Raw genomic sequence first — 14,450 nt, 5'->3', positions numbered from 1 at the left:
TTTTACGTTCAAAAGCAACAAAACACAACAAGGAAACAGAAACTCGCAGGTGGCTCTATGACTGAGAGTCCCACTCTGATCAGGCATACGTCCCTTATCATTGACTCAATACCTCCTTAACAACACAAACTCAAAATGGCTCTAAAAACCTTCAGTGCCGATTAGGCTGTGCATAGCAATTGCTACCCGTCCAATCAGTCTGGGATGGATGGAAAAGGTCTGTGGCTCAAAGTCCACGGGTGAGTGTCTTCAATGTGTTCAGGATACTGAAGTAATACTAAGGTCACTTCTGAATAATATTTTTCTCTCTTTTTTTGTTTGTTTGTATGAACAATCCATTGGTCACGTAGACCCCTGTGTAAAAATAAAAGAATCCTCAAGGCATGAAAACATCAGTAATCTGTAATCTGCAGGACTCTTCCCCTGTCTGGGAAAATATTTGCCACAATTTGCCCCTAGCAAATTCTTCTTGGTCACTCAAGGCTAAGAAAAAAATTCAGCTTGTAAGAATTGTAATTCTTTTCCTTTTTTTTTTTTGCCAGCAAACTACCACTCTGGTGGCAAATATAAAAGTGCAGAATATATGGACCACGAGGCCGAGCATACACCGCTAACAATGGTACATTTGCCTGCCCATGCTGCGTGGGAGTCTTGGAACAGGCTTTTTAATATTATTCTACAATATAAATGTAGGTATAACCTATTATATAAACAATCTTAGAACTTAAATCTCCATGTACAAAAATGACTAAGAATATCTAATAATAACTAGTGCAGTGCGTCAGTTTGTTTTTTGTTCTTTTTTTTGTTTTTTGTTTTGTTTTGAAAGAATAACTAGGTAATATACGAAACTAGTTTCACACTCTCCGGTTGGTAAAAGAAATGCTGGATGAGCTACAGTAAAGGCAGCCTTTTACCAAGTTACCACCTGATACCGTCAACAGCCTTCAATAGAAAGCAAAGCTCCAGGATCATTCCATTTCTGCTCATTATCAGACAGATAACATCATTCTCAAAGACTCTGGGTTCTGAAAGAACAAAAGGGCCCAAGATGCTAACATCTGTTTCAAGTGAATCTGGGCCATGTAGGGCAATAAGCATTTGTTTACAGTCTATGTTTCCCATCACATGGACTCACGAGCATCCCTCGGTAAAGACAAGGCTAGGGTAGTAGGTAAAGCACAATGTTTTACAATTATAGGGCGCTTCACTGGTCAGCGCAGGAAATAAGTACAGGAGCCTGTGGCATTTCTTTTGGCTGTCCATCGTGGGTGAGCGGAGTTGACCTCTGACCTCTGTGAAGCAAGAGAATGAAAAAAAATTCACTTATTCAAAGTATGTTATCAGAAATAGGACAGAATTTTAAATAACAAATAGGTTTCCAATAATTTATTTAATAGCTACCACTGACTTTATACTTATGCTGTTTAATTACAACCAATTTTGTCCTTAGAACTTCTTTCTTTCCATATTTTTTAAAGGATTTCTTACCTCCATTCCCCCCACACAACTCAACAACATAACTCTGTCCCCAACTGACCATGTCCACTTTGTAGAATCTGAAGCAACAACAGATTTGGGAAATTCCCTAAGAACTGGGAAACTTTAAGTCAAAGCTGAGGTTCTGGGACAATAATCTTCCAATTTAAAACTTAAGGCCAATAAAAGCAATGATCCCTGAAGAGAAGGAGGTATTATATACATTATTCCCTCATTTATTGCAGATATTACGTTCTAGACACAACTCCCCCTGTGATAGGTGAAAATCCATGAAGTTAAGAACCTTACATTTATTTTAGTATTTATATATATTTTAAGGCTTTATAAACCCTTCCCACACACTTATAAACCATTCCCGGTCCCTTATTAACCTTTCCCACTCCCTTATTAGCCTTTTCCACACTTTTATAAACACTACTTATGTTCTTAAACATATTCTATATCTTAAACCTACGTAACTTCAACAACATACGTATACAGTACCGCAAAATCCCGCAATATAGCGAAAAATCCGCGATAAATAATTAAATATAATATTTTTAAAAATTCCGCGATACAGTGAATCTGCAATAAGTGAACCGTGATATAGAGAGGGACTACTGTACTATGATTTAAAAAAGAAGTGAAAACAATGAAACCATCCTAACTTAAGAAAAGTTTCACAGGCATATGGACAGAATATATAGGGGGAAAAGGCAAGTAACGACTGAATTTTAGTGTGTGAGAAAATCCAGTGAATTTGTACCAAAATAAACAAATACGGAGAAAGAATTCTAGGCAAGACTAGAAAATTCATGAAAATTCCCATCATGTGGATTGGAACTACACTGAACATAGCTGATTTTTCTTTCAGCTTTCGTTTAACAAGTAGGACAAAATATAATTTATTTCATAGTTCTAAGAAAACTATTCAAAATTGTTGGTAATTTCTACAGGGCTTCTCATTCTAAAAAGACAGGATTGGGCGCTGCCCTGACAGTTCCCAGCAGGCCCACCAAGCCCGCACAGCGCACACCCGCTGCTCTGGTCCACAGTGGTCTGCAGCGCGCAACACAGCCCTGAAGATATGTGACATCGCAGCAATGTTCTCATTGGTTTGACGGTTTCAGTAGAGGATCCTCTTCAGATTATGTGCAACAAAAGGAGCTATTTTAAAACTTAAATGATATCTGCTCCATAACTATATCCAATTCCTTTCTCTTGATGCACAGAATATAACAATGATGTGCATAAGTAACAACATTTGGGGATGTCAGAATCCAATGGTCACTTAGCCTAAGATATTAAGATTTCAGAAAAACAAAACATGTATTATAATCAAAGTTCTGGATTAATCTGTTTATTCATATGGGGATGCTATAAGCATCAGCTGTTCAATATGTTCAACTCTCTTCAAGAAAGATGAAATACAATATTTTTTACTTTTAAGATAGAATATGTAATAATATTACAAAATCAAAGGAATTTTAATAAGTATTAGAAAAGGAAACAAAAAGAAAAAAATAAGAGTAAAAACGAAAGGGACAATGTAAAAAAAGAGAGAGAGCAAGAGGGGGAGAAATTGGGGTGAAAGCCCAGTTTAATCAATGGAAAAAAGAAGAAAGAAGCTTGATGGGAGAGAACTATGATTTCTTGTGGCAAGAATGCAGGTAACATATTTCTACCCCTAACTCTGTTGACCACCCTCTAAATTGTGAGCCTAGGTGATGCCTAAGCCATCATTATTTGATGTGCAACAAGGTACAACTACATTAAGCCTATAGGTAGGGGGCAGCCTGGCAGCCTGGCAGCTCTGCTTTAACAAGTAGGAGCTAAAGTTACTACTAAGATTCCCTGGGGGGAATCTGTTTTTCTAGATATTAAGAACACTGTTTGTTAAGTTGATAGTAAAATTCTAGTAAGCAATACTGTTCTGAGATGACGTTAAAAAAAAAAAAAAACACACCACCTTTACTCACACCACTTTTTCTATGTCTGCTAGCTAACTTAGGCAGTCATACTTTAAGAACACCTCAGTTATCCATTCGCCATTCATTTGTTCATTCATTCATTGATGTGATAGGAACTAAGGAAGCTGGGGACATGGAGAATAGAACCAATGCTTTGTTTTCAAAATATACTGGGAAGGAGATAGAGGCATGGACAAACAGTTCCAGACCACCATGGCCTATGAAGGTATGTGTGGAGAGTGCAGAGGCTTCAGGAGGAGAGAAGAGGACAAAGAGCTAGAGCTGGAAGGAGGAGCAGCAGTTCGCCTGAGAGGAGCAGGAGCAAAGACAAGAAAGCCCGTGGCTCATCTGGACAGGAGCAAGCAAGTCGTCCTGACTGCAGCGCAGGGAGGCGGCGTGGTGGTGGTAATGAGGGTGGAATGCAATGGCATGGAAGGACCTCGAGAGTATTATGCTCAGTGAAATAAGCCAGGTGGTGAAAGACAAATACCATGAGATCTCACCTGTAAGTGGAACCTAATGAACAAAACAAACGAGCAAAATAGAACCAGAGGCATAGAAACATGGAACAGGCTACAGTGACCAGAGGGGAGTGGGGAGGGGGATAATGGAGGAAAAAAGGGGAAGGGTCTAGTCAAGGAACATGTATAAATGACCCATGGACAGGGACCACAGGGTGGGAACTGACTGTGGGAGCAGGGTGGCAGAGAGAGGGTGAAGGAGACAGGGGGAGAGCAATCAGGAAAAATTGGGACAACTGTAACTGAATAACAATAAAACTTAAAAAGAGAAGAGTGGAGTGGTTTACAGAGGTAGGTTCAGAAGGAAGCGCTGCCAACAGCAAGTGGGGGCTGCATGGTAGCTTATTCTGAACACTGAATTATCATTCCCCCTCTAAATTCTTTTTAAATTTTTATTTTTGTATTGTTTTTCTGTTGCAGTTATTCCATTTTCCCCCATTGTTCTTCCCCGCCCCATCCCCCACTCTGAATTCTTACATTATTCCACAATTTATGGGGGCACTTACTAACACTCAGACATATATTTAATTTCTTTTGTACGTGTATGAGTTTCTCCTCTGTGCATGATTGTGAAAGTTCATGAATGAAGAAGAGCCCGTGTGTTCATCTCCCTCAGAGACCTGGGCAGATTTTCACAATGTCTGTCAGCATCTACTTGCTGTTAGGCACTCGCAGTGCACACATGAAAAGGAATCTGAGTTATTGGAAATATCTAGAGGCTATTTGTGAAGCAGGACTGGAACTGTAATGTGACAGGTAAAGAGCAAGAAGCAAACAAAGCTTACGTCAGGGCCTCCTAAACCTGGATGTAAGGAGAATGGAGCCTGCCGGGTGGGTATACAAGTTGTCCTTAATTCCAAGCTCTTTTGTACTGAAGATTGAAAGGCTAAGAAAGCTTATCTGTGGATAATCCACTCTGGATAAAAATATGAAATACCCGAATTTACAAAAGGCTTTTTTTGCCTTCTCAAAAGATTCACTAAGTCGCAGAACACTCAATTTTGTACTTAGAACTCAGTATGCTTTCTGTGGGGCTTTACTGAGTTCACAAGGCTTTCATAGCTATGATCTTGGCTGATTCTTACAACTGTGTGATTCTTTGGAGACATCGTTGTGCTCCATGTAAGAGGAGAAAACTGAGGCCCAGAGAAATAAATTACTTTGTAGCAAGCACAGAGAGTAGAAGATAAATCCAGACTTCCTGACTTCCTGCTAAGACAGAGACCTAGACAGACACGCTGCGTCTCCCTCCACAACTAAGAAGGAATACAACTACCTCAAAACTAGAGAGAACCAGAAGTTCCAGAAAATCGAGCTGCATGGAAGTCCAACAAACAAAGATATAACGAAGAAATACTCATCCTGACAGGTAGGAGGGGCAGAGAGGACTCGGTGTGGTGGCGGCAGCACTGGCAGCAGCAGCGGCAGGCCAGCAGAAAGCGCAATCACATGTTTTATAAACCAGGGAGGGACACCTGGGGAGAGCTCCCAGCACCAGACCAGACCGAGCAATTCATGATCCCAGCGCTGGGGAAAATCAAGCCTCATTGCTTTTGACTGTGCAAACCAGTAGGCGTTGGGATGAAGGCAGAAACTGCCGGTCTCTCAGCAGAGTCCACTTGTTTAAAGGGCCCCCCCGGTCCTAGAATATCTGCAGACCCGCCCACTCTGGGAACAACAGCCAGGGCAACAGCTAGAGAGGCGTCAGTCCCACACAAAGTGGGAGAAGTTCCTGGAAAAGGGGCGAGTGCTGGGCAAGCGGCATTGTTCCCTCTCAGACCCCTCCCCCACATACAGTGCCACAACGTGGTGAAACAGGTCGCCCTGTACTGACGAATCCCTAAGGCTCCGCCCTTACAATGTAACAGGAGCAACAGCTCTACCTAAGATACAGTGGCAAACAAACACAGGAGCCTGTTAAGATGAGGAGACAGAGAGGTATGGCCCAAAAGAAAGAGTGGATCAAGGTTCCAGTGGGAGAACTAAGAGACTAGGAGATAGACAACTTAACAAACAAGGAGAGAGCCAATCTAACAGATGTAGAGTTCAAAACACTGGTGATAAAGATGTTCACAGGCTTGACAGATATGTTTAAGTATGGCAGATGCATAAGGGAAGAAGTGAAGGCTATGCTAAATGAAACGAAGGAAAATCCACACAAAACCAATGGTGAAGGGATTGAAACTGGGGTTCAAACCAATGATTTGGAACAAAAGGAAGAAAAAAAAAACAGTCAACCAGTACAGAATGAGGAAACAGAAATTGAAAAAAATGAGGAGAGGCATAGGAACCTCTGGGACAACTTTAAACGTGCCAACATCCGAACCATAGGGGTGCCAGAAGGAGAAGAGGAAGAGCAAGAAATTGAAAACATATGAGAAAATAATGAAGGAAAACTCTCCAAATTTGGTGAAGGAAATAACCATACAAGCCCAGGAAGCACAGATAGTCTTGTGTGTGCTGGACCCAGAGGGGACCACACCAAGACACATTATGATTAAAATGCCAAAGGTGAAAGATAAAAGAGAGAATCCTAAAAGCAGCAAAGAGAAGTGGAGAGTTGCGTACAAAGGGGTGACTATAAGGCTATCAGCTGATTTGTCAAAAGAAACTTTGCAGGCAAGAAGGGACTGGCAAGCAGTATTCAATGTGATGAAAAGCAAGGACCTACAACCAAGATTACTGTATCAAGCAAAGCTATCATTTAGAATGGAAGGGCAGATGAAGTACTTCCCAGACAAGGTAAAGCTAAAGGAGCTCATCATCGCCAAGCCATTATTATATGAAATGTCAAAGGGACTCAAGAAAAAGATAGAAATTATGAACATTAAAATGACAGCAAACTCGTAACTATCAACAACTCAATCTAAAAAATAAAAACAAAATCCAACCAAGCAAACCAGAATAGGAACAGTATCATAGGTATGGGGCTCATTTGGAGGGTTATCAGCTGGGAGGGGAAAGGGGGAGAAATGGGGAAATGGGGCAGGGATAACAAACATAATTGTTTGGTACAAAATAGACAGGGGGAAGTTAAGAATAATATAGGAAAGGGTGAAGCCAAAGAACTTATATGCACAACCCATGGACGTGAACTAAGGGGGGTGGGAGTGCTGGAGGGAAGGGGGGGTACTGGGTAGAGGGGAGCAAAGGGAAAAAAATTGGGACTACTGTAACAAAATAATTAATAAAACATACTTAAATTTAAAAATTAAAAAAAAAATCCAGACCTCCTGCGTGCCAGGAGTCAGAAGCCAGTTATACTCCTCTCCTTGAACCAGCACTGTTGTCTGCTGCTGGTACCGCCACTACCACCAACACTGTCCTCAGCAGGGGTGTTTACCCTCTGTGAGAACTGGGACATTAGATTCATTCCACATAATGTGACTACAGAATGAGTACCAGTTACACACATTTTGTAGAAGAAAAAACAGAAGGTACAGAGGTGAATGATCTTGCTCAAGACCTGGAGTTTGCAAGTGACAACTTGGACTCAAACCAAGGTCTGAAGCCTGACTCCAAATCTCATGCTCAATGATTAGATAACGCTGCTTCTCTGCTCTCTTGGGCTTTTTGCAGAAATAGAAGTTTAGCCACAGAATAATATATTCAAAAGAAAATACTTGCCTGTCCACATTCTCTTATTTAGCACATGTATGTTCATAACCTCACAGAAACAGGAGTGCTCTTAAGCCAAGTCTTATGAATCACAATGCATTGTGAAAAAGACCACAAATGAGGTCAGAAAAAATGGTTTCGACTTCTATGTTGCTTCCTCCATCCATGTTTTGTGGAAGGGGTGAAATTGAACTGGATCCCCAAAATCCCGATGGAACAAGGCTTTCCACCACTGACCTGTGCACGTTTTCCATGGCGGCCACTTCAGCCAGTGCGGCCAGGCTAAAGAAAGCAGACACGGCCGGCATCTCGGGAGTGCTGCTCCGGGTCTCGGCGGCCTCGGTGCTCTGTGCGCACTCGTCACTGCAGCCAGTCTCGGCCACTTTAGGGAGACTTCTGTGCAGTTGCTCCTTTGGTTTGTCATCTGTAATGAAATGGAATTCCATCACGAGAGGATCCCTCTGTTCTCTTCAGAGAAAACTCTGTGCAGACAATGTAAAATGAGCTAATATTCTTTACTGTTCACTTTTGTGACCCGCCAAATAGTAAGGCTTTTATAGAATTTCTTCTTCCAGGGTCACAAAACTCTTTTAGGAAGCCCAGGTGCAACCATGGGCAGCAGTGGCCCTGAAGCTGGGCCTATGAGAAGATCTGTTTTAATCAAAATTAAAGAATAGGTCAGTCTTGGAGAAGGAAAAATGGACTTTGGCCAAAATAAAACCCAAGAGAACTTCTGCAGAGCGGCCAGTGTATGCTGTGAAAGGCCTTTAAAAATCCAACTGACCAAATTGTTATGCTGGAGCCACAGCATGCCCTGCCACACAACCAGACTCTCAACATGTGGTGGCACTCAACACTCAGGGTGGCCAACACTAATCCCCATGTGAGCTCGAGTTGTCAGTTTTGTTCTGAAGACATACCTACTGAAACAAAGATAAAGGGCCAGTAGATGTGCTAGAAATGAGTCCGCTTTCTTTATTATATGGCCATTACATAATAGCATGGTTTCAAAAACACTTCAACTATAGAAAATCCGTCCGTCGGCAGCCGTCCGTCTCGAGAGATGATGGTGTAGCTTCTTAAGAGTCTATCTGCACCGCCGAGAATGGCTGTGCAGTCCAACTCGGGAGTGACACGGTATCTGTCTCCTCCCCTGTTAAATCGACATCTTGCGATGACGCTGGAGTGTCCTCTCCAGTGAAGCTGAAGCTACAGAGCCTGGGCAGGGTGATATGGAGGGTCTGCTGTTGCCCATGCAGCAGACCCCCCCTCTCTTCGCAGCTGAAGGGTCCAAGGGAAAGACGGAGTCAATACAGCTTGGCTTCAGGTGCGCCGCAGGAGTTGCCGGTGTTGACTACAACGTCAAACCGCCTTAGGGACTCCGGCTCCGGATTTTCTGTCGGGGTTTACTCCCTTAGCCTTTCCCCTGAAGAGGTATGCCGCAAGGCAGCGGAGGTTTTTTGGAGTCAGAGTTTTCCTTCTCTGATGTGCCCTGACTGGAAGATCGAACCAGCGACACTTAGCTCGCAGGCCGACGCTCAATCCACTGAGCCAAACCAGCCAGGGGGTATAGAAAATAATAAAGGCAGAAATGTCATATATTAAATGAACATGAAAGTGCTATGTGCTTTTCTACATGAGAGAGTTATTTTCTAAAACCTTTCACTCTCCTTACAAGTAAAAATGAGGCTATAACCATTTACACATACACACACGAAAAAAAAGGAAAGGAGGGATGGGACGGCTGGACTAAATATTAGGAAATTAGATTCTAGTTCTCATCCTACTTCTGCTTAGTAGTTCAAAGCATTCAGAAACAAAATTCTACCTCTTTGAGCTTCATCTCTTATATGGCAGGATAAAATTGGGGATCTTTAGTATGCTTTACGGCTCTAATAATCTACACATGCAAAACAAGTGCATAAAATTCGCTAGTTGTCCTCTATCTCAGCAAACAATGAATCTTTATTAACTACATTAACCTAAATCAGACATTTATAAATTTTACTCTCAGAAATACTCATTTAAACATTTTTTTTCCTACTTATAGAATTTGGACCTTTGACTTTTTTCTGGAAATTGGACTAATGTTGGGGGAAGGGATGCTTCCTTCAGGGCCGATGGAATGGGATGCTAGAGTTGCTAAAAGGCAGAAAGGCAACAGCTAAGACCGCTAATGCTCAGCTGGTGTAGCACCCCCAAGATCTGAGGGAAGATGCTCAGTCACTCTCTGACCCCACACCTTAACTTGGGCCTATCAGGAACAACCACGGAGACCACCAGAACAACCAAAAGACCCAGACCACCACTGAAAATGGAGAAGTACACTGTAAGTTAAGAGTTGGTTAAAGACTAGCCTAGAGAACTCAAGAAATCCAGAGGCATTCTCAAGCTCCCTTGTGGTCTGCATCAGTTTTACAGGAAGAGCTGGATGTTTTCTAAGGTGTCTTAATTCATTGTTTTAAATACTGGATAATCTGGCTTGTGGTGACTTGAGCAGTGAACCATGGAGAAACAGTGACTCATCCAGTATTTTTAAAAGCCTTGAATCTTCCGGAATTCACTGAACCAAGACTGTTTTTGTGCATGCTGAGAAAGAGAAGAAGCAGCTGACAGTCCTAAAAATTACCTTTCCTTTCTAGGAGTTCAAGATATGCTCTTGGGAAAAAAGCTGTAATTGTACAACATGGACTGAAACACGGACATTTGGAAATCTGTAGAAAACTAGTTCTCAAGGAGATCCAGAAAGAGAAACTATCACTGTGACCGAGCCCACAGAACAGACCTGTTTCTCAGCAAGGACCCACAGTTGGTGTGGTCATTTGCTGGCCACAGTGGCCATGTGGGTCAGCTGCTCAGCCTGGTTTTCTATGCCTAATGTTCCCTCTTCTTACCCAAAGTACCTCCTGCTGGTGACACCCGGCCATCTGCTGTCCTGACCAGGTGTGTGATCTTGGTTTTCCTTGCTTTTCTCTTTTGGCTGCCCACCAGGGGTTCTTGCGTTGCTGTTGGCTCTGGAGTGTTGGGAATGGATGGGGCATTTTTAACTTTATGAGCAGGCTCCGTGGTGTTTTTGTCTTCTGTAAATATGGCTGAAATAGGACAAACCATATATAGTTACACACAAAAACACAAGGCACCAACATTGTTCTTGGAAGGAAACATTTATTAATGTCTAACCCATCTGAATGGAGAACTTACACTCAAGAGTTTTCCAAGCATTGATTGGGGGTGGGGTGGAGGGGAAATAAAACAATGCCCATAATTTTAAACGAATATGTTTATTTATATTAGTTTTGATAGATTAAGTACAGATGCCCTCTCTCTCTTTAATAGAATACTGAACACCTAGAGGCCACTGGAGTAACACTTTCTAAATGTTTGGATCTTGCAGGTTATTGGAGAGGATAGTGTATGCGAATCTGTGTAAACTCTGTCTCAAGTGACCACAATTTCTACATGTGGTGAGGGTCCCTATCTGAGATCCTTATGGCAAGCTGGTCTAAAGAAGATGGAAGAAATTTCTCTTCTTCTTGAGGACACTAAGATTAAATATGTGCTTCTTAAAAGTTATAGTGATCACTGGGACATTTGCTTTCAATCACCAAGTTAGACTGATCAGAAAAAGAAGTGGTTTGTGAGGACAGATCTTCTTACTGACTGCTCAGTAAGGACCTGACTGACATACATTAGTGAAGCCGGCACATAATGAAACTCTCTTATTTGCTAAATTCTAGGATCAGGTCAATGTGCTTAGTGAGATAATTTAATGAAGTACCATATGCCAGCAGGGCTCCTTGGAAAGTTTAATTTTAGGTACCCTTAATTCTAACTGGATTATCAGTAAATCATTTAATAGCACACGATTGTTTCTTAAATACAATAGTCAACAGTAAGGGACACATTTGCCATCAAAGACTTAACGTCCAGTTCAAAGAGTTTGGGAGTGCTTGCACTTTATATACTCATTTCTTTAGGAGCTCATCCCTCTCCCTTTCCCCTTAATTTCAAAATAATACAAGAATATGCAGATATTAGTATAGGAAGCATTTAGGAGTACAAACATGTAGTCAGGTTTCATGACTGGGGCTTTTTTTTTTTTTTAAGTCAGTGGCCAAAGGTCTCTTGGGCAGGGAAGAAACACATCTTTCCATTTTTTAACCCTCCAATCTCTTAAAACAGGCACAGAAATTGTTTTTGACAAAGACAGGGGGTGTAGTTCAGGAAGTCAAGGTCTGACATGACAAACTCCAGGCAAAGTCGATCTGGGGATAAGTGAACGTGCTTATCAGAGGAGGGTGTGAAGGCCAGCATTGGAAATAGGAATGTATATAATACAAGAAGAAAAAAAGCTGTAATGGATAAAAGAATAGAGAGAATAAGGGTGTGAAAAAATGCACTGTTCATATAAATACTTGTGTAGGCTTCATTTAAAATTTTTAATCTCACTCTCTAATGGGTTTAGTTAGATAAATCCTTGAGAAAGGAGGGCTATGAATCTGTAAAATCTTTGCCCTCAAGGGGGTGATTCCCCTTCCAAAACAGGTGGGAAATAATTTCAGTTACATCAAAAGAAAGAATATAAAGCATAAATCATAACATAATTTGGGACCTGGCTTTACCTCAATATTGCCTAATAGATGGCTATGTGGGGACAGTCTTAAAATCATCATCATCATTATTATTTTTTAAATGCACTGTTTGGTAATGCTCCCAAACACCTTTTCAAGCAAATAATCAACATTAGGAAAAAAGCTCCTTTTAAATTGTAGATCTATCCCCAGGCCAAACAGTCTTAGCATATTTATACTTTGATATTTAGTGTAGTGTAGGTCAGTAGTAATATATATTAAAAATTTTTTTTCAGTTTATACTTCAGTAAAAGCTACATACAAGCAAAATAAAAGATAATTTCATTAGAAACACTCCAACGATGTTTTCATGTCTCTGCATTAGCCTTGAAATTCAAAGCCTCCTATAGGTGAAAGAAGCCCAAATCTGAGTTCACAATGAGAATTAAAGCACCTCTACTGGATATTCACAAACTTCAGAATTTCTAGTTTCTGATCCAGACCCATGAGTTATCCCTTCTGATTACAGGGGAATGTTATTCACTTCTCCAGTGTGATCACTACATTATAGATGTACCTTCCAGAAAAAGCACTGGCCTCTTCCCTCTTCTCAGAAAAATCCAGAACTTGTGGAAATAAGAGTATAGCAAGTTCTAAAGAGGAGGGGTACTTAATGAAAGAAAGAACCAAGAAGGTCAAAGACAAGGCATGGACACCAAGAAGTCAGGGGATGATGGAAATAACACAATCACAGAGAATACTGCAGTCTACTCATGACTTTTAAATTCATTAATTGTGGGACCATGGGTCTGTTTCTTCACATAAAGATGGGGACTGAACTAGATTAGCTCTAAAGGAGCCACCCAGCCCTAAAGTTCTTTTCATTTTGCCACATAGACTAGAATCAGAGTCCTGATCAGGGAAAAACAAGTCTCCAACCTGCTCCAGAGGGTCAAGGCTAGGAAAGAGTATTCCCTTAAGTATACAACTATCTAACCACTATGCTGTATACCTGAAAGTAACACAAAAAAACAATAATACTGAATGCCAGCTCTAATTGAAAAAAAAATTTTTTTTAAGAAGGAAAAGAGTATTGCCTTGATTAGGACTGTTAAGATTTTTTGTTTTGGTAAGCCTTCAAATGGTTTCATTTCTACTATTCAATGCTCACTCCTTTTCCTGTGTATTCCAGATGCACTGGTAAACACGCAATAGAAAAGCCAAGGGATGGCTGCAAAGGGCCTACAAACGGGAGGTAGAGTTCAGGCCTAAAAGCTTATCGGGACTGGGGGAAGCTCAGACACCAGCATGCCAGGAGCACGGGGGTGAAAGGCGAGCCAGCTAACAGAAGCCAGCGATCATCACATCCCCAACGATGGTGCACTGGGAGACAGTAAAGGAGTGAAGCAGGTTGCTGACTAAGAGGCAAAAAAAAAAAAAAAAAAAAAAAAAGAATAATGGAAGTTCTCATAAATCACTGAAAAGGAGGCAATGCCACCTCTCTAGACATCATCTTCTCTAAACCTACTATCAGGACAAGAAGTAATTGTGGGCTCTGCAGATTGAAAAGGGTGTGTAATGTGATCTTGCCAGACTTTGGGGAGGAATTAAGAGTGAGCCCTGTCCCATGCTTTGACCTAGGAGTTAACCCCAGAAAACAATGTGCCTTGTCTGTTGGCCTGAAGCGATGACAACCTTCAGGGTCAGCACTCAGGGAGAGCTCCCCCACCCCCCACAAGACAGAAAAATAGGAAAAGGCAGGTAAGGCTAAGTCAAAGAAGTAGTTGTCTGGGACAGTACTGTAGATCCGAGTCCAGCAACATCAGTCAGCAGAGGCTTGGTGGGAAGTGAGAGGAAAAGAAAAAGCATGAAGCTGAGTATCAAGATAGCAAGCCAGGTCCTTTTTTTTTCTCTCTGGCAAACTAATGTAAATGCGAGAAAAGAAAGCCTTTGTCGTCTAAAAACAAATTAAGTCATTTCTCTTTCGGCTTGTAATTGAACACACAAACCTACCCAAGCGCTGCAAAACAAGTCCACAGGGCTAGTTTTTACACTCCACGATAATCATAACACACTTGGAGCGTACCACTGGAGAGTGATAATGTGAGCTCACTCCTGGAGCAGCATTAGGAATGTGGCAGTAACAGGCTCTTGTTTTCCAAACCCTACTCCCAAAATGTGGAGTTAAGTTTTTGGTATTGTACCCCAGGAGACCACTAGAGTGCTCCAGAGTCATGAATTCACATTCCAACTAGGGGAATCAACTTGCACTGAAATTATTATAGCCAAAT

At 41.5% G+C, this 14,450-nt stretch overlaps 1 protein-coding gene across 2 annotated transcripts in view; it reads right to left on the bottom strand.

Annotated features, from left to right (window-relative positions):
* Positions 1-1,142: 1,142 nt before the first annotated feature.
* Positions 1,143-14,450, bottom strand: part of BBX (BBX high mobility group box domain containing) — a 259,093-nt gene continuing 245,785 nt past the window's right edge. Inside the window, exons 17-19 of one of the 2 annotated variants that reach the window (XM_090276338.1) lie at positions 10,483-10,680; positions 7,826-8,012; positions 1,143-1,295 (exon numbers count right to left, since the gene is read on the bottom strand). In XM_090276338.1, the coding sequence (XP_090132464.1) occupies positions 1,208-1,295; positions 7,826-8,012; positions 10,483-10,680 (473 nt within the window). In that variant the 3' untranslated portion in view covers positions 1,143-1,207. The remainder of the gene's footprint in view (positions 1,296-7,825; positions 8,013-10,482; positions 10,681-14,450) is intronic. The other variant, XM_090276346.1, reaches the window with a different exon arrangement.

Source organism: Furipterus horrens, unplaced genomic scaffold (genome assembly GCF_987537825.1).
Source record: "Furipterus horrens unplaced genomic scaffold, mFurHor1.1.pri manual_scaffold_1, whole genome shotgun sequence".
NCBI lineage: Eukaryota > Metazoa > Chordata > Mammalia > Chiroptera > Furipteridae > Furipterus > Furipterus horrens.
Note: the sequence above shows the minus strand (reverse complement) of the source record. Positions and strands in the feature narration are given on the sequence as shown.